The 27,120-nt window shown below is 38.6% G+C and overlaps 1 protein-coding gene across 1 annotated transcript in view; it reads right to left on the reverse strand.

Moving 5' to 3' along the window:
* The window catches only part of MAN1A1 (mannosidase alpha class 1A member 1), a 164,732-nt gene that overhangs the window by 103,575 nt on the left and 34,037 nt on the right, over positions 1-27,120 (reverse strand). Inside the window, exons 3-4 of the mRNA XM_055310756.1 lie at positions 20,847-20,943; positions 18,227-18,342 (exon numbers count right to left, since the gene is read on the reverse strand). Coding sequence (XP_055166731.1) covers positions 18,227-18,342; positions 20,847-20,943 — 213 coding nt within the window. The remainder of the gene's footprint in view (positions 1-18,226; positions 18,343-20,846; positions 20,944-27,120) is intronic.

Below are 27,120 nucleotides of genomic sequence, written 5' to 3' on the forward strand. Positions count from 1 at the left end.
TGGGCACTAACAGCAAACTATACTCTATGGAGTTAATATCCGGCAAATGAGCTCAGTTAAAATTACGATATTATTTCCTTTACCAAATATTTAACACATAACTACCATGTGCCAGGCACTGGCGTAGGCTCTAGGGTCATGGTAATGAAGACTGACATGGTCCTCAAACTCATGGAATCTATACTTCAGTGGGAGGAAATAATTCCAGAGAATTATTCCTTCCATATATTTTCATTAATTCCCACTCTCTCTAAACAAGTTATAAGGATCTAACAAAGCTAGGCAACTGCTTAAGTTAAAAAATTTTTCAAAAGCTTTCCTGCAAAGGAAGATTATAAAACAACTTAGAAGAGAGAATTACAGGGTGGCTGGGTGGCTCAGTTGGTTAAAGTGGGTAGTTCATTTTCAGCTTAGGTCATGATCATAGGATCTTTGGATTGAGCCCCATGTAGGGCTATGTGCTTAGCAGGGAGTCTGCTTGAGGATTCTCTCCCTCTCCCTCTCCCTCTGCCTCTCTGCACTCTGCTCATACACATCCTCTCTCTCAAGTAAATAAATCTGTTTTTTAAAAAAATAAATAAATAAAAATAAATGTTTGTTTTTTTTTTTTTTTTTAAGGAGAGAATTACTGAGCCAGAGCTACAGAAAAGCATAATATAAGACTCCTTGGTGAGTTTAACAGTATTTCATAATCTGCAATATGCATCTGATATAATTTGACTAAAATCACTCTATATAGGTGGAATTTATCAATGAGGTGTACCATTCTAAATGAGCATTGTATAAATATTGGTAAAAGCTTTTTTATTCCACAAAATTGCTAATAAGGAAAAAGGAAGGTAATTCATTAATTTATTTTGGTTCACATAGCTGTATTTCTTATGTCTAAAGGTAGCAATGTCTTATAATAAAATCTAATGGATTTAAACCCTCAAATCATATCACTCTATTTTTACTTGTATTTTTCAGTTTTAAAAACTGAGAACAGTCCTCTACATTTCTGCCTACTAAAGCCTGATTTTTATATTCTTATTCTGGCCATGGGTACACTAGATATGCATTCTCTTCCTCCTATGAAAATTTTAGATAATCAGGACCTTTATATAGACATCTGATAAAAATTATTGCCAAGGCAGAAGACTGAGTCATGTCAAATATCATCAGAACTGTATCTTCAGCTAGATATCAATCACCTATTGGGTACAGCTGTTCAATCAGCTATTGATCTAACAATGTATTCTAGAACCTAAATTCTGTTTATCCTGCTCTGTCTGTAAAATATTGACCTTGCCAAGTACCATGCTCCAGGTCAGTTGCTTTGCTTTTTGAATTTCATGGATGTAGCAGTCTGGTGAGTCTGTCCAAGAAGCAATCTGGCTTGCTGGTGAATTCATACAGCTATCCAGTGTTTGCTATGTCCTTGTCTTCTAAAGTCTTGCTCTGGAATGTCATATCACCATTAGTAATACTCAAGAGTCATCACATTTTCCTCCTTTTGAAAACTGTAATGACATTAGAATTCTCAACATATTATTTTTTCTATGTCTTTTTATCAAAGTTAAATCTAAATTATTTAGAAACCTTAGCTTGAGAGATCTTTCAACATTCCTGGCTGTTTTATGTTATAGGGCAGAAGACTGAGGTTTAGACACTTTTGGTCACTCTTTACAGATCCTTAGATGAAAAGGACCAAAAAAATGAAAATTATCCCACCGGAGCAAATTGGTATTCTACATTGGCAACAGACCATAAAAACACTACCCTAGAGTCAGAAAGACCTGGGATTGAAGGCTGCTTCTGGAACTAGCTGAGTGTGAGATCCCAGACAAGTCACTTACTCTCTTTGAGTCTCTGTTTTCTCACTTGTAAAAAAAGGGACAAGGCATTCTTTACAAGGCACTATGAGTCTGTGAATGTAAAGCACTGTGCATGGCACTCAGCACAGTATGCTCAGTTGACAGCCGCCACCATTACCCACTGCACAGTAACTCAGCTTAGTTACTTTATTTCCTCAGGGGTTGCTGGAAAATCAGAAACTCTAGAATCCTAATATTCTAAATTTCAGAATGCAAACTGACACATCTTCTCTAACTCTCATGGGAGTACTATTTCTCAATGGCTAAAACTCTTCTTTTGAAATATAACCAAACTTCCTTTTAGGTTTGATATACTTTATAGGATACCTGGATTTTCAAAAGGGAATTTCTATAATCATGGTCTTAGGCTATTTTTATAAATTTCTGATTATGATTTCCATTAAAATAATTTTGTTAAATTTAAGTGAATATATTCATGTCATTAATATTCATGCAGTGGCTTTTAAGATTTTCGAAAACTTTTCCTGTGACTTAACCTAAAGACAGAGGGGTTAGGGCAGGGAAAGGATAGTATGTCATGAAGGGGAGCCCCAAACAGCCTGTAACACTAAAATATTTTGTGATTTTTTTCTAACAATTAATGTGAATTTTGTAGTTTTCTTAATCTGTGTTTATTTTAAAACAAAATTTAATTCCTTAAATCTTTAAGTAAGTTTACATTACAAGAATATGCTCCATGTATTCTATAGCTCCTAGAGCACTGTCAATATGTGAGTCCCAGTTTGAGAAGATTCAGGCTTCTGGCTAAATTGCATGCACCTATTAGTTAAAATCACAATTGATAAACAAGTGGAAGCTGAAAATTTTGCCTGAAGGCCTAACCACAAAAAATCTGGACTGGAGAAACTGTTCTTTCATTTTGGCTTTCCACCACCAACAGCCCTGAATTGAAGGATACACTTAACCGCATTCATGTGTAAATTTAATAAAATATATGGTATAAATAAGGACACATCTAGACTCAAGGAGTAACAAATCATGGAAAAATTAGGCCTCAGTACTAATCTCTTATATTGTCTTGGGTGTCTTAGACTTATAATAATAAGTTTATTCCTGAATATTTCTGGCCTTTGGTTCACTACATATATATGAACTGTGAGATGAACTGTCAGCCTGTCTTTCTTTCTTTCTCTCTCTCTCTCTTTCTTTTTCTTTTTTAAAGATTTATTTGAGAGAGTGACAGACTGCGAGAAGGAGGGAGGGGAGAGAGAATCTGAAGCAGACTCCAAGCTGAGCCCAGAGCCCAATGCAGGGCTTGATCCCACGACTCTGAGATCATGACCTGAGTAGAAACCAGGAGTCATCAGATACTTAACTGACTAAGCCACCCAGGCACCCCAGGATAAGACTTTTCAAAGCCATTGATTAAAGAGCAGTTAGGGGATCCCTGGGTGGCACAGCGGTTTAGCGCCTGCCTTTGGCCCAGGGCACGATCCTGGAGACCCGGGATCGAATCCCACGTCGGGCTCCCGGTGCATGGAGCCTGCTTCTCCCTCTGCCTGTGTCTTTGCCTCTCTCTCTCATTCTGTGTGACTATCATAAATAAATTAAAAAAAAATTTAAAAAAAGAGCAGTTAGTTGCCTATACAACTTGTCTATTTTCAAGCTTAGAAGGTATCTTTATAAATAGTATTTCAAAGTACATGTTGTATTAATATTTTGGGGATAAAAAGTATAAACTCCTGCGAGGAGGGGCAAGATGGCAGAAGAGTAGGGTCCCCAAGTCACCTGTCCCCACCAAATTACCTAGAAAACCTTCAAATTATCCTGAAAATCTATGAATTCGGCCTGAGATTTAAAGAGAGACCAGCTGAAATGCTACAGTGAGAAGAGTTCGCGCTTCTATCGAGGTAGGAAGACGGGGAAAAAGAAATAAAGAAACAAAAGGCCTCCAAGGGGGAGGGGCCCCGCGAGGAGCCGGGCTGAGGCCGGGGCCAGTGTCCCCAGGACAGGAGAGCCCCGTCCAGGAGAAGCAGGAGCTGCACCAATCTTCCTGGGCGGAAAGGGGCTCCCAGGGAGTTGGAGCAGGACCCAGGAGGGCGGGGATGCCCTCAGGTTCCCTGGGACAGTAACAGAGGAACTGCGCGCCCAGGAGAGTGCGCCGAGCTCCCTAAGGGCTGCAGCATGCACAGCGGGGCTCGGAGGGGCTCGGGGGAGGCTCCGCGGAGGGGGCTGAGTGGCTCAGGAGCAGCTCGGAGGGGCTCGGGCAGAGGAAGAGGCTCCATGCGGAGGGGGCTGTGTGGCTCCGGAAGCAGCTCGGAGGGGCTCGGGAGGTGGCTCCGCGGAGCGGGCTGTGCGGCCGGAGGGTGAATCCAACAGCGCAGGCCCGGGAGCACAGGGCGCCAGGATACAACCCAGGATCCCGCCTGTCCCAAGGGGGCCGGACAAGGAGGCTCCTGCCCCGCCCTGGAGCCTCTAGGCCCTGCAGACGGAGAGCTCGATAGTTACTGCGGGAGCTGACTCCAGGGCTCCAGAGCTGGCCGCCGCCACTGCGGTTGTTCCTCCTGGGGCCTCATGGGGTAAACAACCTCCACTGAGCCCTGCACCAGGCAGGGGGCAGAGCAGCTCCCCCAAGTGCTAACACCTGAAAATCAGCACAACAGGCCCCTAACCCAGAAGACCAGCTAGACGGACAAGTTCCAGGGGAAGTCAAGGGACTTAATGTATACAGAATCAGAAGATACTCCCCCGTGGTCTTGTCTTTTCTTTTTTCTTTTCTTTCTTTTTGATTTCTGTTTGCTTCCCCCACCCTTTTTTCCTTTCTTTTTCTTTTTCTTTCTCTCCTCTCTTTTTCTCCTTATCCCAATACAACTTCCTTTGGCCACTCTGCACTGAGCAAAATGACTAGAAGGAAACCCTCATCTCAAAAAGAATGAGAAACAGTCCTCTCTCCCACAGAGTTACAAAATCTGGATTACAATTCAATGTCAGAAAGCCAATTCAGAAGCACTATTATACAGCTACTGGTGGCTCTAGAAAAAAGCATAAAGGACTCAAGAGACTTCATGACTGCAGAATTTAGATCCAATCAGGCAGAAATTAAAAATCAATTGAATGAGATGCAATCCAAACTAGAAGTCCTAACGACGAGGGTTAACGAGGTTAGGACTTCTAACCTTGTTAGAACAAGTGAGTGACATAGAAGACAAGTTGATGGCAAAGAGGGAACCTGAAGAAAAAAGAGACAAACAATTAAAAGACCATGAAGATAGATTAAGGGAAATAAACGACAGCCTGAGGAAGAAAAACCTACGTTTAATTGGGGTTCCTGAGGGCGCCAAAAGGGCCAGAGGGCCAGAATATGTATTTGAACAAATCCTAGCTGAAAACTTTCCTAATCTGGGAAGGGAACAGGCATTCAGATCCAGGAAATAGAGAGATCCCCCCCTAAAATCAATAAAAACCGTTCAACACCTCGACATTTAATAGTGAAGCTTGCAAATTCCAAAGACAAAGAAAAGATCCTTAGAGCAGCAAGAGACAAGAAATCCCTGACTTTTATGGGGAGGAGTATTAGGGTAACAGCAGACCTCTCCACAGAGACCTGGCAGGCCAGAAAGGGCTGGCAGGATATATTCAGGGTCCTAAATGAGAAGAACATCAACCAAGAATACTTTATCCAGCACGGATCTCATTCAAAATGAAAGGAGAGACAAAGAGCTTCCAAGACAGGCAGGAGCTGAAAGAATATGTGACCTCCAAACCAGCTCTGCAAGAAATTTTAAGGGGGACTCTTAAAATTCCCCTTTAAGAAGAAGTTCAGTGGAACAATCCACAAAAACAAGGACTGAATAGATATCATGGTGACACTAAACTCATATCTCTCAATAGTAAATCTGAACGTGAACGGGGTTAATGACCCCATCAAAAGGCGCAGGGTTTCAGACTGGATAAGAAAGCAGGACCCATCTATTTGCTGTCTACAAGAGACTCATTTTATACTGAAGGACACCTACAGCCTGAAAATAAAAGGTTGGAGAACCATTTACCATTCGAATGGTCCTCAAAAGAAAGCAGGGGTAGCCATCCTTATATCAGATAAACTAAAATTTACCCTGAAGACTGTAGTGAGAGATGAAGAGGGACACTATATCATACTTAAAGGATCTATCCAACAAGAGGACTTAACAATCCTCAATATATATGCCCCGAATGTGGGAGCTGCCAAATACATAAATCAATTAATAACCAAAGTCAAGAAATACTTAGATAATAATACACTTATACTTGGTGACTTCAATCTAGCTCTTTCTATACTCGATAGGTCTTCTAAGCACAACATCTCCAAAGAAACGAGAGCTTTAAATGATACACTGGACCAGATGGATTTCACAGATATCTACAGAACTTTACATCCAAACTCAACTGAATACACATTCTTCTCAAGTGCACATGGAACTTTCTCCAGAATAGACCACATACTGGGTCACAAATCGGGTCTGAACCGATACCAAAAGACTGGGATCGTCCCCTGCATATTCTCAGACCATAATGCCTTGAAATTAGAACTAAATAACAACAAGAAGTTTGGAAGGACCTCAAACACGTGGAGGTTAAGGACCATCCTGCTAAAAGATGAAAGGGTCAATCAGGAAATTAAGGAAGAATTAAAAAGATTCATGGAAACTAATGAGAATGAAGATACAACCGTTCAAAATCTTTGGGATGCAGCAAAAGCAGTCCTAAGGGGGAAATACATCGCAATACAAGCATCCATTCAAAAACTGGAAAGAACTCAAATACAAAAGCTAACCTTACACATAAAGGAGCTAGAGAAAAAACAGCAAATAGATCCTACACCCAGCAGAAGAGAGTTAAGAAAGATTTGAGCAGAACTCAATGAAATCGAGAACAGAAGAACTATGGAACAGATCAACAAAACCAGGAGTTGGTTCTTTGAAAAAATTAATAAGATAGATAAACCATTAGCCAGCCTTATTAAAAAGAAGAGAGAGAAGACTCAAATTAATAAAATCATGAATGAGAAAGGAGAGATCACTACCAACACCAAGGAAATACAAACGATATTAAAAACATATTATGAACAGCTGTACGCCAATTAATTAGGCAATCTAGAAGAAATGGACGCATTCCTAGAAAGCCACAAACTACCAAAACTGGAACAGGAAGAAATAGAAAACCTGAATAGGCCAAAAACCAGGGAGGAAATTGAAGCAGTCATCAAAAACCTCCCAAGACACAAAAGTCCAGGGCCAGATGGCTTCCCAGGGGAATTCTATCAAACATTTAAAGAAGAAACCATGCCTATTCTCCTAAAGCTGTTTGGAAACATAGAAAGAGATGGAGTACTTCCAAATTCATTCTATGAGGCCAGCATCACCTTAATTCCAAAACCAGACAAAGACCCCACCAAAAAGGAGAATTACAGACCAATATCCCTGATGAACATGGATGCAAAAATTCTCAACAGGAATACTAGCCAATGTACTTCAAGAGTACATTAAGAAAATTATTCACCATGACCAAGTAGGATTTATCCCCGGGACACAAGGCTGGTTCAACACTCGTAAAACAATCAATGTGATTCATCATATCAGCAAGAGAAAACCAAGAACCATATGATCCTCTCATTAGATGCAGAGAAAGCATTTGACAAAATACAGCATCCATTTCTGATCAAAACTCTTCAGAGTGTAGGGGTAGAGGGAACATTCCTCAACATCTTAAAAGCCATCTACGAAAAGCCCACAGCAAATATCATTCTCAATGGGGAAGCACTGGGAGCCTTTCCCCTAAGATCAGGAACCAGACAGGGATGTCCACTCTCACCACTGCTATTCAACATAGTACTGGAAGTCCTAGCCTCAGCAATCAGACAACAAAAAGACATTAAAGGCATTCAAATTGGCAAAGAAGAAGTCAAACTCTCCCTCTTCGCCGATGACATGATACTGTACATAGAAAACCCAAAAGCCTCCACCCCAAGATTGCTAGAACTCATACAGCAATTTGGTAGCATGGCAGGATACAAAATCAATGGCATTTCTATACACTAACAATGAGATTGAAGAAAGAGAAGTTAAGGAGTCAATCCCATTTACAATTGCACCCAAAAGCATAAGATACCTAGGAATAAACCTAACCAAAGAGGTAAAGGATCTATACCCTAAAAACTATAGAACACTTCTGAAAGAAATCGAGGAAGACACAAAGAGATGGAAAAATATTCCATGCTCATGGATTGGCAGAATTAATATTGTGAAAAGGTCAATGATACCTAGGGCAATATACGTGTTTAATGCAATCCCTATCAAAATACCATGGACTTTCTTCAGAGAGTTGGAACAAATTATTTTAAGATTTGTGTGGAATCAGAAAAGAACCCAACAGCCAGGGGAATTTTAAAAAAGAAAACCATATCTGGGGGCATCACAATGCCAGATTTCAGGTTGTACTTCAAAGCTGTGGTCATCAAGACAGTGTGGTACTGGCACAAAAACAGACACATAGATCAATGGAACAGAATAGAGAACCCAGAAGTGGACCCTGAACTTTATGGTCAACTAATATTCGATAAAGGAGGAAAGACTATCCACTGGAAGAAAGACAGTCTCTTCAATCAATGGTGCTGGGAAAATTGGACATCCACATGCAGAAGAATGAAACTAGACCACTCTCTTGCACCATACACAAAGATAAACTCAAAATGGATGAAAGATCTAAATGTGAGACAAGAATCCATCAAAATCCTAGAGGAGAACACAGGCAAAACCCTTTTTGAACTCGGCCACAGTAACTTCTTGCAAGATCCATCCACAAAGGCAAAAGAAACAAAAGCAAAAATGAACTCTTGGGACTTCATCAAGATAAGAAGCTTTTGCACAGCAAAGGATACAGTCAACAAAACTAAAAGACAACCTACAGAATGGGAGAAGATATTTGCAAATGACATATCAGATAAAGGGCTAGTTTCCAAGATCTATAAAGAACTTATGAAACTCAACAGCAAAGAAACAAACAATCCAATCATGAAATGGGCAAAAGACATGAACAGAAATCTCACAGAGGAAGACACAGACATGGCCAACATGCACATGAGAAAATGCTCTGCATCACTGGCCATCAGGGAAATACAAATCAAAACCACCATGAGATACCACCTCACACCAGTGAGAATGGGGAAAATTAACAAGGCAGGAAACCACAAATGTTGGAGAGAATGCGGTGAAAAGGGAACCCTCTTAACACTGTTGGTGAGAATGTGAACTGGTGCAGCCACTCTGGAAAACTGTGTGGAGGTTCCTCAAAGAGTTAAAAATAGACCTGCCCTATATGACCCAGCAATTGCACTGTTGGGGATTTACCCCAAAGACACAGATGCAATGAAACGCCGGGACACCTGCACCCCGATGTTTCTAGCAGCCATGTCCACAATAGCCAAACTGTGGAAGGAGCCTCGGTGTCCATTGAAAGATGAATGGATAAAGAAGATGTGGTTTATGTATACAATGGGATATTCCTCAGCCATTAGAAACGACAAATACCCACCATTTGCTTCAACGTGGATGGAACTGGAGGGTACTATGCTGAGTGAAGTAAGTCAATCGGAGAAGGACAAACATTATATGTTCTCATTCATTTGGGGAATATAAATAATAGTGAAAGGGAATATAAGGGAAGGGAGAAGAAATGTGTGGGAAATATCAGAAAGGGAGACAGAACATAAAGACTCCTAACTCTGGGAAACGAACTAGGGGTGGTAGAAGGGGAGGAGGGCGGGGGGTGGGAGTGAATGGGTGACGGGCACTGGGGGTTATTTTGTATGTTGGTAAATTGAACACCAATAAAAATAAATTTAAAAAAAATAAAAAAATAAAAAATAAAAAAATAAAAAAAGTATAAACTCCTTTTAACAGATTAAATTGCGGTATTAAACAATGTAACCTAGTGTAACATATGTCTTAGAAACTTTTAGTTTCATATTTAAGTAATATGATATACATTTGAAGGTGAACAAAGTGCAAGTTCTTTAGGCCACAAAGATAGGCAAACAACCATCTTCTCTATGTGAATAGATTGGTTTTACTATGCAGACCCAGAAGAGCCCTCAAATAGCAGTCCAATCTATCACTAATTACTGTCAGAGAGAACAACTCAGTATCCTTTTAAAGTCAAAACCCAAATCATCACCCTTGGCAGGCTCTGATTAGCATTCAGATAGAAAATACTGAATAACTCTATTCAACAAGATAATTAACTTATCTGTACCCATGAGGATATAATTCTGCTCTAAAACAGACTAAGGCAAATGCTAAGGCAAAAGTCACTTCTTTCATGGTCTATGGCATAGAATTCTGGACCTTAGTCAAGTACTCATTCATGCATTTGAGAAGATACAAAATTGCTTTTTGAGGTCAATTTATTTACATCTTTCTAACAGGGAACCTTATAGCTTATTTTCCTGGAAAGTAGGATGACATTCTGTCTGGTTAAAAGAACAATCTGGAAAAAAAAAAAAAAAAAAGAACAATCTGGGTCATTAAACTGTTGGTGGGAATATAAACTGGTGCAGCGACCATGGAAAACAGTATGGGTGTGCCTTAAAAAAACAAAAAACCATATGAGCTAGTAATTCCACTTTGGGGTATTTACTTAAAGAAAAATGAAAACACTAATTCAAAAAGATATATGGTATGCATGCATACACACACACAAATACTACTCAGCAAGGAAAAAGGATAAAATCTTGCCATTTGTGACAAGATGGATGGACCTAGAGGTTATTATACTAAGTAAAACAAGTCAGATGAATACCATAAATCTTTACAAATATCATATGATTTCATTTATATGTGGAATCTAAAAGACAAATGAACAAAAACAAACATATTCATAAATACAGATAACAGTCCGGTCATTGCTACAGGTGAGGAGGTGGGGATAATAGATGAAGATGATTAAGAAGTACAAACTTCCAGCTATAAAATAAGTCACAGGAATGAAAAGTACAGAATAGGAAATATTCAATTAGTCAATAATATTGTAAGAACACTGTATGGTTACAGAGGGCGACTATACTTAATGTCATCAGCATTACATAGTGAATGGAATTGTGAAATCACTATGTTGTACACTTGAAACTAATATAACATTGTATGTCAACTGTATCTGATATCTTTTTAAATATTTATTATTCGAGAGAGAGAGAGAGAGAGAGAGAGAGAGAGAGAGAGAGAGAGGCAGAGACACAGGCAGAGGGAGAAGCAGGCTCCATGCAGGGAGCCAGATGTGGGACTTGATCCCGGGACTCCAGGGTCACACCCTGGGCCAAAGGCAGGCGCTAAACCCCTGGGCCACCCAGGGATCCCCTTGTATCTGATTTCTAAAGCATACAGTATTCATTACAATCAAAAGTACAATCCAGGTGCTTGCTCAAGACCACCATTCTCAATGTGTTCCTAGGCAAGTGTCTGGAACAGGCTAATCATTCTCAAAGCTCGGCCTCTCAGACAAAGGTCTCACTTGACCTCAATGAAGAAAAGTGCTTTTTAATAGTAATTTTAACATAAATTTGGCTTTCACTGAGGTTTTATACAAGAAATTATCATCTGGAGAAAATTTCTACATATTCTATAAAATTCATACTGAAGACAGTTTTCAACATTTCCCATGTGAGGTTGTAGGGGATCAATACTTCTTTGAGGTGACAGTAAAGAATAGGAAGCTCAGAACTGAATTTAAAAATGCCCAGAGATGAAACTCTTGAGCATTTGTCCTTGCTTTAATAATTTTCCTGTACCAGGAGCTATCACAAATCCCTCCCGAAAGTAGGCTAGGTAAAAACAGGTAGATCAACTGCACTTGAACTCCAGATTATTTCTAACTATTTCAAATATGGCAAAGTACAGTTACCTGTACACCCTGTCAGCCTGTCTTCTAGCTGAGTCTAGCACAGTCTGTTGGGAAGTGGGGCAAGAGAACTTAACTTCTCTTTCATTTAATTAGAATTTATTGAATACTTATGGAAAAATGCACTTTAATGAGTGCTATGATATTAAGAGTATATGCCTAACTTTGGAGGACTCATTCTCTGGCTGCCTATATAGTTCTCAATTCTTTGTATTTCCTCTCCAATAAAAACAGGGTCACTGAGTTAGGCAGCCCTTGTTCACTCATGGCTTTTACTTGCTGCATGATTTGGGGCAGGTTAATTAATCGCCTCTTCATCTATAAAAACAGGGAAAATACCACTTACTCTGTATGGTCGTCACAAACACTAAATGAGATAACCTATTGGAAAAAAATCACCTAGCATAATACTTGGCATGTCTCAGCACTCTTTAGATGGTATTTTCCTCTTTTCGTCACTTCTTCCTAAGAAAACCTGGTTCTAGCTAAGTATTCTATTTTTCCTTCTAGACTATAAGTTCCATGAGGGTAAGTAACTGATCCTTAAAGGGTATTTGGTGAATAGTACATGAATGAAGTAATGAATAATAATGAGCAATCAAGAATCTGTTTTATATTCTTTGTTTTAGGATTACTTTGAATTAAAACCAGAAAACTCATCCATTGGAGTCTACCCTTAGAGGTCTGCCCAGACCTATGTGCCTCCACAGATACTTGAATAGAATACAAAGCTCCACCTAGGAGGCCCATGCTCCTACATATTATCCCAGTGATTTATTTTAAGTCTGTTATTAAAGCCATTTGAACTTTGTGCTACCAAGTATGCAAATTGAATCAACTTGCTATGCCTTAATTAAATGAATTTAATGACTGTATAAACCAGTAAGAAACATTTACTTTATACCTTTAAGTGATACAAATTGAATATTTCACATACAAACAAATTTAGTCTTGACTGAAAGATTGTTTTATACTCAGGAGCACCACAGGATAAACCAATGCTCAATATCAGTGTTTCTGTTTCCTTCTTCTTTTTTTCCCTTGTAATAAATTTGGATGCATTAACTTTTTTGCAATACCCTCACATTGTCAATTATAATGCTTTCTCGGGAAAAAGTGTGAATTTAAAAACAAGCAATAATTTATCTATGCTGGAATAACATTACATTTTATCCATAAAAATAAAACACATTTTCTCTCTTTGCTTAAGCTTTTCCAATTTCTTCACCCTTCAGATAAATGGGAAAAGTTTGTGTTTTCAGAAAGAAAAGTGTGTAATTGTTGATAGTCACCCGAATCTCTGGGTAACTTGAGTCATTAGAAAGCACATTCTCATATAAGACATTAAAACCAACTACAAAACTGTAAGCTAAAGAAGATTATAAAATAATGATTCAGAGAGTAAAACAGTATAAGTTCCCTGAATTTTATTTACTAATTTTAATGTAAGAAGTACTATCACTTGGCTGCTATTGATAAACTTTTTTTTGGATAAACTTTCTTTTAAAGGAAAATATGACAATGCCCAAAGAGACAACTATAACAAACGTTTGAAAACCTCTCACATTCACAATAGTATAATCAACAGAAATTTGAGACCCATGGCTATGATTTTTAAAGTATATTTTGAAAGATACAGACCAAGATTATCAATAACAGTTCTAACATACATGGTACTTACTTTTCACAAGTCTGTCAATTAATAGGATAAAATCTTATTAAAAAACAAAAATACAATTTAAAAAAAAACATTATAGGTCAGTAGCTTAGCAATCACTTAACAATAGTCCAATTGCTTTATGTTACAAGTAAGGAAACAAAAAATTTGGCTCTTCTCCACAGTCTGATACCCCCTATTAGATTCCTTCCCTTTGCTTCCGCACAGTCCCCACGGTCCATAGAACACATTCATGTCACCTGGTAGTGGTCTGAGGTCAGCCAACTGCTTTCTGTTATCTTGTCTGTTAGCTTGAGAGGCCTTTGTTCTTTTAAATAAATGATTCTTAGGTTTCTCAGACTACTGCCAGTCATGAAAGCAAAGAATTGTGGCATTATTTGGGAAGGTCTAGGGAAGCAATTCTTTAATTATCAGATACTATTCAGGTCTAGTAGCACTAACATCTACTTTCCTGTCTTCAATCATTCAATTTTAGATAAATGAGTTCAGTAAAGATGTAGGATACAAATTAATATACAGAAATCTGCTGTAATTCTATACATTAACAAAGCAGCAGCAGAAAGAGAAATTAAGAAAACAATCCCACTTAGAGCAGCACCAAAAATAATAAAATGCCTAGGAATAAACCTAACCAAGGAGGAGTACTCTGAAAACTAAAACAATGATGAAAGAAACTAAAGGTGACACAAACAAATGGAACAATATTCCATGCTCATGGATTAGAAGAGCCAATACTGCTAAAATATCCATACTACCCAAAACAATCTATAGATTTAATGCAATCTCTATCAAAATATCATCATTTTTCACAGAACTAGCACAAATAATCCTAAAATTTGTATGAAAACACAAAGGCCCCCAAATAGCCAAAGTAATCTTGAAAAACAACAAAGCTGGTGGCATCACAATTCCAGATTTCAAGATATACTACACAAAGCTGTAGTAGTCAAAACAGTCTGGTACTGGCACAGAAACAGACATGTAGATCAATAGAACAGAATGGAGAATCCAGAAATAAACACACACTTATTTGGGCAATTAATCTATGACAAGGCAAGAATATACAATGGGGAAAAGACAGCCTCTTCAACACCTGGTGTTGGGAAAAGTGGACAGGCACATCCAAAAGAATCAAACTAGACCACATTCTTGGACCATACACAAAAATAAACTTAAACTGGATTAAAGACCTAAATGTGAGATCTGAAACCAAAAAATTCCTAGAAGAAAACACAGGGAGTAATTTCCTTGACCTGGTAGAAACATTCCCTCAGGAGAAGGAAACAAAAGCAAAGTGAAAGGATTAGGACTATACAAAGTAAAAAGCTTTTGCACAGCAAAGGAACCATCAACAAAACAAAAAAGCAATCTACTGAATGGGAAAAGACATTTGCAATTGATATTTCTGATGAGGGGTTACCATCCAAAATATACAAAAAATTTTAGCATTTAAGACCAAAAAAGAAATCTGATTAAAAAATGGGCAGAGGACCTGAATAGACATTTTTCCAAAGAAAACATACAGCTGACCAACAGACACATGAAAAGATGTTCAACATCACTGATCATCAGGGAAATGCAAATTAAAATCACGTGGGATATCACCTTACACCTGTCAGAATGTCACAATACACAAGAAATAACAGGTGGTGGCAAAGATGTGGAGAATAGGGAACACTTGTGGGAATCCAAATTGATGCAGCTACAGTGGAAAATAGTAGGAAGCTTCCTCTAAAACTTAAAAAGAGAAATACCATTTGATCCAATAATTCCACTCCTGGGTATTTATCCAAAGAAAATGGTAACACTGATTTGAAAAGATACATGTACCCTTATATTTATTGTAGCATGATTTACAATATCGAAGATAGGGAAACAACCCAAGTGTCCATCAACAGATGAATGGATGAAGATGTGAGATATATATTTGGAATATGACTCAGCCATGAAAAAATGAAATCTCGCCATTTGCAACAATATGGATGGACCTAGAGAGTAAAATGCTAAGTGAAATAAATTAGTCAGAGGAGGACAAATACCGTATGATCTCACTCATATATGGAAATTTTAGAAACAAAACAAAAAAGAAACTGAGAGGAAAAATCCCCCTAAACTAGATTCTTAAATACAGGGAACTGGTGTTAACACAAGGGTCTGTGTGTGTGTGTGAAATAGTAAAGGGGATTAAGAGTATTTTTATCTTGATGAGCACTGAATAATATATAGAATTGTTGAATCACTATGTTGTATACCCAAAACTAACTATGTTAATTGTACTTCAATTACAGAAATAAACAAAGAAAAAAATACTGGGTAACAGTAGGAAAAAACAATACTTGATTTTGGAAGGATTCAGTTCCTATTCTCCGAACCTTTCTTGAGAGGGTTGCAGGAAGGGAACACACTATCCATTTTCTCTCCCATAGATAGCTCAAGACAAGCCCTATTTAAAGGTGGGTAGCTGAATTTATAAATAACAAGGTGGGACAGTAATGCTAGTAGGAGACAACAAACCCTCAAAAAGAAACAGAATTTCCTTTTTCACTGCTTTAATTTTTCATACTCCATTAATAATATTAGAGCTACCACCATTCCAATCAAATAGCTGTAGAACCTTGAGCAAATCACCAGCTCCCTGGGTCTGTTTTCTCATTTTTAAAATGAAAGAGCTGAACACATTGATCTCCAAGGTCCCTTTATATTGGCATATATCTTCTTTATATTCTCAATTCAATTATAAGGCAGATTAAACATAGACTTATCTAATTGTTCTTTAAGGCAGTGATCTCCAAAATGGGGCATATAAGGCAATTAATAAGAGGGTTGGGACAAAATATTTGAAGTTTTAATTTACATAGGTTTTTAATGCAGAGTTAGGAAAAAGATTTAGTTTTACTAATCTTTAACACTCTGCCATTGGTATCCTCACTGGGTCTGTGGGAGAATAAGAGCTCCACAAAGTGGAGATGTTGACAGGGAAACAATCTTTCTTTGCCCATTGTCAACACAGAGCATGTTGCTTGGGCCTGGTTATGGGGATTTACAGATAATTGTTGTATGAATACCAGATGGACAAGAGGTTTGCTATGCTTTCTGCAGAACAATCTCAGATTAAAAATAATACCAATAATGCCAAACGAGTGAATGACTAAAAAAAGCTGGGCCAACACTCCTCTTAAAACAAATGTTTTGTCAACCTCATTATGTGAGGTAAAACAGTGACTATGGAATGAGATTAGCTCTGACATGGTGGTGTCCTCCCAAATAAAAATTATCAAGAAGGACTGGAAGTGTCCATTCTCCTTAATTCTGAACTTTTTCCTTGGTGTATAATGGGTTTCGAAGTATTTGTTAAGAATGAGAGTATGCATACAAGATTTTTTAAAGGACTTCAAATTCATATTGACAAAACTTTATTCAGATAAGGGCATACAACGAACAAAGCTGGAAACCGTACTTGTGCAAGAGGAGACAGAGCTGCTGTTGGATGTACGTTGAGAGTTTAGCCGAGCATCTCTATGGTATTGCTGCCTCAGCGTTCAGGCGGCCTGTGGGGGACCTCAAGCAATGCCAGACTCTCATGCAAGCGCATGCCCTGGATAACAGCCCGCAGAGGCACAAGCAAATGCAAGTTCCTGATATGACTCCCCCAGTCGTCCTTGTGATCAACAGTCTCCCTCAGCTCCCAGGGCCATCCCCTTCTGCACTCCTCAGAAAAGACGCCTTTTTTTTTGTTTGCGGAGCTTACCAAACCCTAGCTCTTTTTTGGTTTGCATTGACCAAATTGGCTTTAGCCTAGGACCCCAAAGGACTATACCCACTCTAAAAAAGGCATGTGCCCCAGGTCCTGTCTATCTGTCCTCTGCTTTGACCTCCCCGTTGTGGCCCCTAGAGGCCTGCTGTGCACCTCCTCAGGACCTGTGAGTAATAAACTTCTCTGTTTTAATTTCTCTTGTGGTCTTTGTTGAACTGCAGAGCTCACTCATCTGGCACCCTGTGCTCTGATTAACAAAAGTTAATTTAACAAAATCAAAACAATGTGCCAGGGCCTTTGAGATGGTGATGTGCGCCAAGGACAATGTTTACCACCTGGACTGCTTTGCATGTCAGCTTTGTAATCAAAGATTTTGTGTTGGAGACAAATTTTTCCCAAAGAATAACATGATCCTCTGCCAGACGGACTACGAAGGTTTAATGAAAGAAGGTTATGCACCCCAGGTCCGCTGATGTATCAACATCACCCCATTAAGAATACAAAGCAGTACATTCTTTTATCTTTTTTGCTCCACATGTATGTAAGAATTGACACAGGAACCGACTGAATAGCGTAGATATAGGAAAGCAGGATGGTTATATGGAATAAAAGGCAGACTGCATCTGTATGTAGTGAAATTGCCCCAGTGCCAAACACAAGCACGGAGCCACACAGATCTGTGTTGGCCTCACTGAGGCTCTGACACGCAACTAGCTGTGATCTGGATGAGTCTCTAAAGTTCTAATTTCTAAACTGTACAGGTATGAAAATAATGCCCATCTCACAGGATGGTTGTGGGACTTGAACATGAATGTTTGGCACATGTAGGTCTCCATAAATTTTCATTTCCTTTTCTTTACATTTTAATTTGCCAAAAAACAAAGACATGTACTTGTGTAGTAACGGAGGGCAAGAATATAGTATGGTACTATTTAAAATTGCATTGTTTCCGCTAGGTCATATAACACCATAATTTGCCCCACAACAGAATTTGTCCATGTTAAACTGAGATTTAAGAACTGAATTGACAACTTTTGTTTAACTCACCACATTAAAATCTAGATTTTCTTCAACCCATGATTTTGCCTCTTCAAATTCATCTTTCATTTCCATTATAAAAAGAGTATCCAGGGCATCTACTATTGTTGCTCCTTTAATACTACCTGAAAAATATCAGAAAAATAACTATTAAAATATTTGACAGATACATACAAGCAAATTGACCAAACCTGGAGAGGGAGAGGATAATACTGAATTTATTAATAAAAGGTAATACTGAACACAATCTAAAATTCCTATCACAAAAGAAAATTTTAAAGCTGCATTAAAACCCAACTAATCATTATAACAGGGTATGGATTGATACACTAATCTTTAAAGTTTCTTCTGAGTTGTAGAAAATAATCTCTTAGAATTTCATTTGTGACTCCATTCTCTAGCAAGAAAAAAGTAGATCCGAAACAGAGGAGCAACACACATATTAATTTTAATGTAATCACATAAAAGTACACCTGTGCAAAAGTTTTAAATATAATTAAATCTAAAATTATGATAGCTCTAATAAGTGATTATTCAAAAATGGAATTTCACCCCCTCTTTGAAGGCCTGACTGATCCTAACCTCCCCTCCCACCCACCCAGCCCATCTCGACTCGATGATTCATTTCCTCTGAACTCCCTTGACATGAAGGCTTTATGTTGGTCTTGCACTCATCACTTTCTGCCTTCCATTTATAATTATTTGTGTATATCTCTTTTGGTCTATAAACTTCCTCAGAATGGAGAAGTCATGTCTTTTTTTTTTTTAATTGGAGTTCAATTTGCCAACATATAGCACAACACCCAGTGCCCATCCCAAGTGCCCCCCTCAGTGCCCATCACCCAGTCACCCCAACCCCCCGCCCACCTCCCCTTCCACTACCCCTTGTTCATTTCCCAGAGCTAGATCTCTCATGTTTTGTCACCCTCACTGATATTTTCACTCATTGAGAAGTCCTGTCTTCTTCATCTGCACATTCCATATTAAGAGACTTATTAGGTTTCAATGCTTCATAATAATTTAAAATAAATCATCACTGTATTAACAGAGAACCAAATAATCTCTTCGATAAACATTATGACAAATTTACACAAAACTGATTTATCAATGATGTGAGCAACTTTCATAGGGATAAAAACAAAAACAGAACTAGATGTTAAAAGTCATAGTAAACAACGAAAAAAATAAAGTCCTCTGAGTCAGCATGAAGTTTCTGAATTTGTCTTCAATTCCTGCAATTCATCATCCCTGCTGATAACTGTGTCGTGAAAGCACTACTTATAAAAACACCTGAAATCGCTTCTACTGCCACTACTCCAAATTTGTTGGGCTCTCTTCATCTCTAAACTGTTTCACTGTAATAGGCCAACCAGCCTTTCTGCCCCTCTTCCAGCTCTCCCTCACTGCTCTCACAATTCCCTTCTCCCTACCTGAGTTCCTGCTTCATAGGAATATCTGAACTTCAGATGAATATCTCCTGAACCCTCTAATGATTTGACAACTATTTACACGCAAGTCTTCTGTACGAGGCCAGGAATTCTGCAAAGACTTGTACTGCGGTGATTAAACCAGTGCTAGAAGGAGAGCCCACCACACGGAAGATCCTGAATAAATGGAGAGAAGCACAGTGTGGTGATTAGGACCACGGACTCTGACCTTAACCACACCTGGGTCTAGCCCCAGTATGGCTAGTTAGTACGTGGCTAATATGTGGCAAGCTGTTCTGAGCTGCCTTTTTCTCATCTATAAAATGCCTATGATAATGAGGTTAAGTGAGATGTCGGAAAAATGGCACTTGGCATGTCATGAGTGTCAGTTGACACTGTTGCTTGTTGTATGATCTGATACTATTTAACACCTTCAGTTACAGTATAAAAAGTCACATTTTCTATGGGGAATTAAGAAGTGTCAGAATAAGACTCTATTCCCTTCATCCTGGGACTTATGGGCAAAATTGTGTAGGGTTAAAGAAGAATCCAGTGCAATGAGAAGGGCACTGGGTACCTCTGTGACCCAAGGAATCCAACTTTTCTGTTACCTAGCTTCCTCACCTCCACAATGAGAATGTTATTAACATCCACAGTACCAATCACCAAGGGATGCTGGGAGGACCAAATGCAATAAAGCATGCCAAAGTAGACAAATGAAAAGTTCAAATAACTGATGTAATCTATTTGCACTTTCTCTTCCATGGCATAAACAGGAGAAACCCAGAGCTACTGTTGGGAGTCACCAAGATACAGTGAAGATCACCATGGCAGGCTGCCTTGGCCAGCTTATCAATAAAGACACAACTTTTACCTGATAGGAAGCAGTTAATGCAGTGGACCAAATGCTCCTCTGCTGGGTATCACCCCAGGAGCTAAAAATCATGATGCTGAACCTATGTCCATTAAATGAGAATCTTTGGAAGTGTGCCTCAGGCATCACTTTTTCAAGGTAGGTAAGTGATTCTAACATACGGTGCTCAGTCTGAAGGACATACTATGCACAGTCCTCGCAGATAACTTCCATCAGGTATGCAAGTTTCCTACATGGACTGGAGGGGCACTCAAACATCACCTCTCACAGGTTCTGTCAACTGGAGAAAAATTACTGTCACTAAGAAACCAAAGCACATTCTACTCACCAAACAAACTGCTAGAATGGCCTTCTTTTGATATAGGTTTCAGTTCATTTAATCCCCAGGCATAACGCTTATAATTATTCCAAGCATGTTTCATCATCTGAGAAAAGAAATGAAAACAGGATTATAATTTGAATTTAAGAGGTTTTTGCTACAAAACAGATCATATAGTGAAGACCTAAAGGTTAAAGCCTTAAAATTCACTGCTTAGTTAAAAGGATGATTAATTAAAAAGGTGACAATGATATGAATAAACTGGCACACACGTGTGCCCACACACACACACACAGGTTGCCCCTTTATATTTACAAATGGAGATTTCTTGTTTAAAAGAGCACATACTATTTTCAAGTCAGTTCCCAGTAACAGATATTTAGCTTATTCTAAAAAGGATGAACTATCTGCAAAGAGTCTATATTTAAGGTACTGGTTTTTTCACAAGGTTCTTTGTATTTTGTCAACCTCATAATATACAAATATTCAGGGTTATCACTTTAAACACTTTGATGTATTTTGACCAAGTCTACGTGGAGAAGCGTAGAGGACTTAAGTAAAACTCTATGATTATATCTAAATTTGGGGAAACTTCAGCTTGTTTTAATATAATCAATCCTGAATTGTATACATGTGTATATATGTGAAGCTGATCCCGTATACTTCCATTCTAGGCTCCTTGTACCAGGAAGGTTTTTAAAGGCCAAACTTCTCTGCCATTAATTGTATAAGTTATTTTCAATTATTTTCTTTTTTTAATTTTTTTAATTTTTTTTATTTTCAATTAATTTTAACAAAATTTATATATAATGAAAACCAAATTAATTTCTCTTGGCTTACAGATAAAGTTCTGACTTTTTGTGCTAAAACATTAACTCTAGTAGAAAGTGAACGATTGTTAAGGGGAGAAATTGTTCTAAGAGCCTGTCAAAATAGTTGTATATTCACTGTATAAGAGTTGTTGAATTTTTTTTATGACTCAAAGAATATAATTATTTTTGTATCCCTTTTTTAAAGAGGGCAGGAGACTCTTCACATGTCTCATTCATGCTGCTATTCCCAATCCATTAGCAACGTCACCAAAATATGAGCATAATCTGAAAATGTCCTAATCTGGCTCCATATTTTAAAATACCTTAAAAAAGCATCAGTTAAAGTTACAAATACAAGGGTTGTTTATTTCTAAAAATCTTCAGTGAGATCAATATAATTTTCTTAAATCTTCATATGTCCCTGAACACAATAATAAACATCTTTCTTTAGCCAGTTTGAATATTATCTTCACTATTACTATGAATAATAACTACAAAAATCTGTACAATTTTCTGGGTACCCTGCTACATGCTCTACATTCAGTATCATACTCAATTCTCATTACAACTCTATGAAATGTTGTATTACTATTGTTTGGTAGATAAAGAAACTGAGGCTTGGAAGTTAAAACCCAAGGAACTTTAGTGAGGGTCCTGCCATTTCTTCACAGCTGAAGAGCCAGGGTTCATCCCTGTGTTGGCCTGACTCCAAAGCCATGGCATTAACCAACATGTTGCATCATCTTCCTTTAATGAGTCAGCAACAGAATCTTCCTTTGATGAATCAGATTGTTGATCTTCCCCCCAGTCCACAGAACGTGGACAAGATAGTATTTTCAAGATTTTCTCTTTATAATTTTATTGGAAAGTATAATAGATTTAAGGATAAAATAACCTGACTTATAACTCCTATAATACCCCTGATTAGTCACATATCACGGATGAGTCATAGTTTTTACGAGATTTTCTTTATCTGAAAAAAATGGGGTAATTCCTCACGGGGTGTATGTAAGGATTACATGAACATAGCCTATGACTGCACTTAGTGTACTGCTTCCACATGGTGGGTAATCACATGTTTATTGAATTTGAACCTATGCTGAAACCAATTAAATTCACATCACAGAAAAAGAAACTGATGAGCTTGTGAAAAGACTAGGGATAGGAAATCCACAAAAACACCTTGAGATTACATCTGAGTTTGATTTGGTTTTCCTGTTAATGGACTACATTTGGTAAACTTCATTCCTGTAAATTTCCAAAGACACTTTATAAATTCAAAAGCTTTTGAAATATACCTGACACAAGAACAATAACAATAAAATTTTATGATGATGTGTTTTAGCCCTCAGTCTGAGTGGAAACCAGTGTCATATACTATTAATGACTCAAAGATGGCATAAATCTCTCCCACAGAAGACTGCTGCTTTATAAAACATTATCATTTATACCATGTACTACTAGTACAGAACTTCCTTGAGTTGCCTCTGTAGTATATATTAACTTTTTTCACCTTTTTTTCCCCAAGGGAAAATCTGGCACTAATTGCTTGGCTTCCTACATTTTAAAAGTTGCTGTGGCACATTTCACAAAATGGGTTCCTCATCCCATGATATTTCTAGGGGTTAGAGAGAGAAAAGAAAAAGAAAACCATGTGGTCAAAATACCTTGAATGGAGCATAAAGAGTGGTTTCTCCAGGAACTTGTCAAAAGAACAGCCATGTTGTTAACTGATTCCAGTGGTCGATGACCTCTGGAAATGATTTACCAAGTTCAAGCCAAACAGAAGACGTAATGTGTATGTGTGTGTAGAGTAACAGTGAGAATGAACTCACAAGTTATATGTAAGCTCAGCTTTGTAACTAAGATTTATGACTTTACAAATACCTGAAAACACTGAAATGGTACTAGCTTCTGATTTTACAGTATTAAGCCACTAGCCAGCTAAGGGACCATGTGGATGAGGTATTTAATGTCTTTAGACTCAGTGTGCTTATGAGCTGACAGGCTACAAAGGTCACTTTCAAAGTTCAACTACTAACAAAGAAGTCCACGGATAGGATTAATCTTCATCTTCACATGCTCCTTAATTTTGTTTTGTAGTATTTCATCAATTTAATTAGAGTTGTAGAGCCTGACATCCCAAGTAGAAGGATTAAAATAGCCCTAAACAACTAGAGGTTGATTAGGACTTCAAACACAGTTGTGAAACCCTTGTGTGAAAAAAGCAAAAAACAAAAAAACTCTGAAAGCATAAGAAAGATTTGTATTTTCCTGAATGCCTATGTTTGTACGAGTGAGAGGTATAGCTAACACAGTGTGAATGGAAACAAAGAGAAGAAAATGATACAAAACACTAAAATAGCAATCCATTATATTCACCCAGAGAAACTTAAAACACAAAATATCCCCAAAATAGCATTATTTCTCCTTGACTCTATACTCAAAGATTCCTCCACTAGCACTTTCTTTTCAATTGGCATCAAGGCTAAGTAATTAGGCAGTCATTTATTTAGTGTCTGCTACACTATGAATAAGATACCGAAGGATCTTAGTGTACATGACTCTATCATGCTTATAAACTCGTAGTGTATGGAAGCTTAACATTGTCTGTTCTTACATACTCATAAATATTTATAAATATAGCAGAATAAGAAAACTAATGTTGTGCCCAACTCTACTATTGTACCTAATGATTTGCTTTCAATTTTATGTCCTGACCTAATCAAGGATGGGAGAAGCCACAAATAAACTAAATATGCTTGAATTTCCCCAGGTATGTATAGAGTTCATAACCTACATTTTTGTTGCCTTTAGAGAGTTTTTTTTTTTAATATTTTACTTATTTATTTTAGAGAGAGAGAGACACCATGAGCAGGAGGGGCAGAGGATGAAGGGGGGAGGGAAGGAGGGGGGAAAAGAGAGAGAGAAAGAGAAGAGAATCTTAAGCAGACTCCATGATGAACATGGAACCTGATGTGAGGCTTGATTCCAAGACCCTGAAATCATGACTTAAGTAAGCTGAAACCAAGAGTCGGATGCCTAACCGACTGTGCCACCCAGACACCTCCCCTTACAAATATTTTTATTTGCTGATGCTTTAATTATATGATCTTAGGTTATTCACGATACATTAAAAAGCTTTTTGAAAATCTGTTTTTGCCGGACAGATCTTATGAAGGCTTGAACTTTCTATGCTCCTTTAAAAAAAGGCTACAAGCTCAAGTCCCACTTGTAGTTCCATTCTGTGTGGACTTACACAAGATTTTCATCATTTATACAGTGTGATCAGAGTAAGTCCCTGGCACCTGTGGACTGATCTAGGGCCTGGTGTCTGACCCAAAGGTAGACAACTAAGAGCCAGCCAGTAGCCCTGAAGATGAGGTGTCTGGATGTGAAGCTCTGTCTACTGGATGGACCAACCCAATCCTCTACTTACGGAAGTGTAACAGAGATATTCGCAAAGGATCCAGAGGCCAGAGTGAGGTAGAAGCAGAGAAGTACAAACACACAAAGAGAGCTCCAGAAGGAGGTAGCAGCCTGGGATATTAAAACCACAGGGTCTTATCTTATCAACGGTCAACAGATGCTGGTAAGGTTTCACAGAGCATGTAAAGCAGGCAGGCTCTAAATGGCTAAAATGCTGATTTAAAAAAAAAATAATTGGATGTGTAAAAATTTTAATTTAGTATCAGTAGGCTATTGATACTACTATCAATACTAATATAACAATATATAACAACATTCTGGCCTATGTACACTAGCAACTCAAGGGCCAAAAGACAGAAGCCACTTTTGGCTTGTCAATAGCTTGACATTTGGCACTAAAGGGAAGAAATTATAGTTCAGTGACATTCACACTCCCACCTGTTCTAGAGATGAAGGGCTGTGTGTGTGTCTGGTTCAGGTGAGATCTAGGGTGTGAGGTCAATCCACCTCCCCATTCAAGAAGAAACGGATAGCCTTAGCTCTTAAAACTATACTTAGTTGATGCTTTGAAAAAATATGAATTTTAAAAGCCAGACAGTAGATTCTATCAAACTTTGCCTGAAATGATTTGTTTGTCCCATGAAAGTACCTCCCAGAACTTTCAGATAAAATCTCAAAAACACTTTTAGGATCACTGTATCCATCTTCCTTTTTTTAATCTTTGGTGAACTGGGAAGTGGCAGACAGGAAAAATAAAAAGTGATTTCAGGGAATCAGGTTGCAGCTTCTCCAAAACCTCAATTATGCACAGGAGAAGAATTTCTAGATGTGTGAACACAAGGCGACAATCTAGGCACGCCGCCTTCTTATCTGAAGCTGCACCACTTTGGAAGGAAGGCTGAGAGAAGTGGAAGGAGTGTCAGGCCAGGGAGAGACCCGGGGCTGGGGACAGCTGTCGGAGGGAGCAAAGCCAGCAGCTTCCCTGGGGATGACCGAGCCCTGCTGCCTGGTTCTCCTCTCCTACACTCTTAGTTTTCTCATCTTTAAAAAACAACAATCAATTGTAACAAAGGTGCAAGATGTTAACAGTGGGCTGTGCAGGTGCTGGGCTGTGTAGGCGCTGGGGTAAATGGGAACACTCTGTAATTTCCCCTCTATTTTGCTATGAACCTAAAACTGCTCTAAACAAATAAAAGTATATATTTAAAGAAGAGTAACATCACCGTCTTCACGGCACGGTCATGCGATCCAATCGGAGAACGCGCCTGGCCGGGGAAGACCTCCAATGAATACTGCAGGCCTCCATGCACCCTACCTCCTCACTGCCCTCCTGGGCCCAAGGATTAAGCAGCAGAGATAAGAGAGAAGAGCCTGAGAAAAAGGAGGACACTTAGCTACACTCAGAGCAGGCAAGGCAATTCAGGGAGAAGTGAATTAGCAGGAGAGAAAAGGAAAGAGGCCAATGTCACCCAAAGGTGACAACGCAGAGCTTGGTGTGACTGCATCCACCGAGACTGCAGGCCCGGAGTCTACCCCGATTATAGCGTCTAGCATCCTCTCACTAATAGGGATCAAGACAGACCTGGGGACGATGCTCCTCCTGACGCAGTTCCTCACGGAGCAAGGCCCCGAGCCCAGCACCCTGCTCTCTCTCAGGGCCGAGCACCAAGGAAAACCTGCCCAGCAGTGACAGTTCCCAATTTTACCCCAGATCGAATTAAAACATTCATTCAGGAGCCTTGCTCAATTTATCTCCTTCAAATGCTGAAATAGATGAGTTCTCTGTCCCTTCCTCCAAGGCTGCTAAGGTGTTCTGTTTCCAAGATCCTTTTTCCTAATATTACAATGCCAACTGCTGCTTTTTGAGCACCTACTGGTGGCACGATGTGAATTATAAATGAGGACAGAGTAGGATGCCAGATTTGGGGAATAAGAGGACTCCGTGTGACATACGTAAAATATGTTTATCTGACGTGCAAATTCTAACACGTCCTGTATTTCAGCCAGCCCCCCTAGGACACAAGGACAGAACACGTTCAGTG

This window comes from Nyctereutes procyonoides, unplaced genomic scaffold (assembly GCF_905146905.1).
Source record: "Nyctereutes procyonoides isolate TBG_1078 unplaced genomic scaffold, NYPRO_anot_genome, whole genome shotgun sequence".
Classification (NCBI taxonomy): domain Eukaryota; kingdom Metazoa; phylum Chordata; class Mammalia; order Carnivora; family Canidae; genus Nyctereutes; species Nyctereutes procyonoides.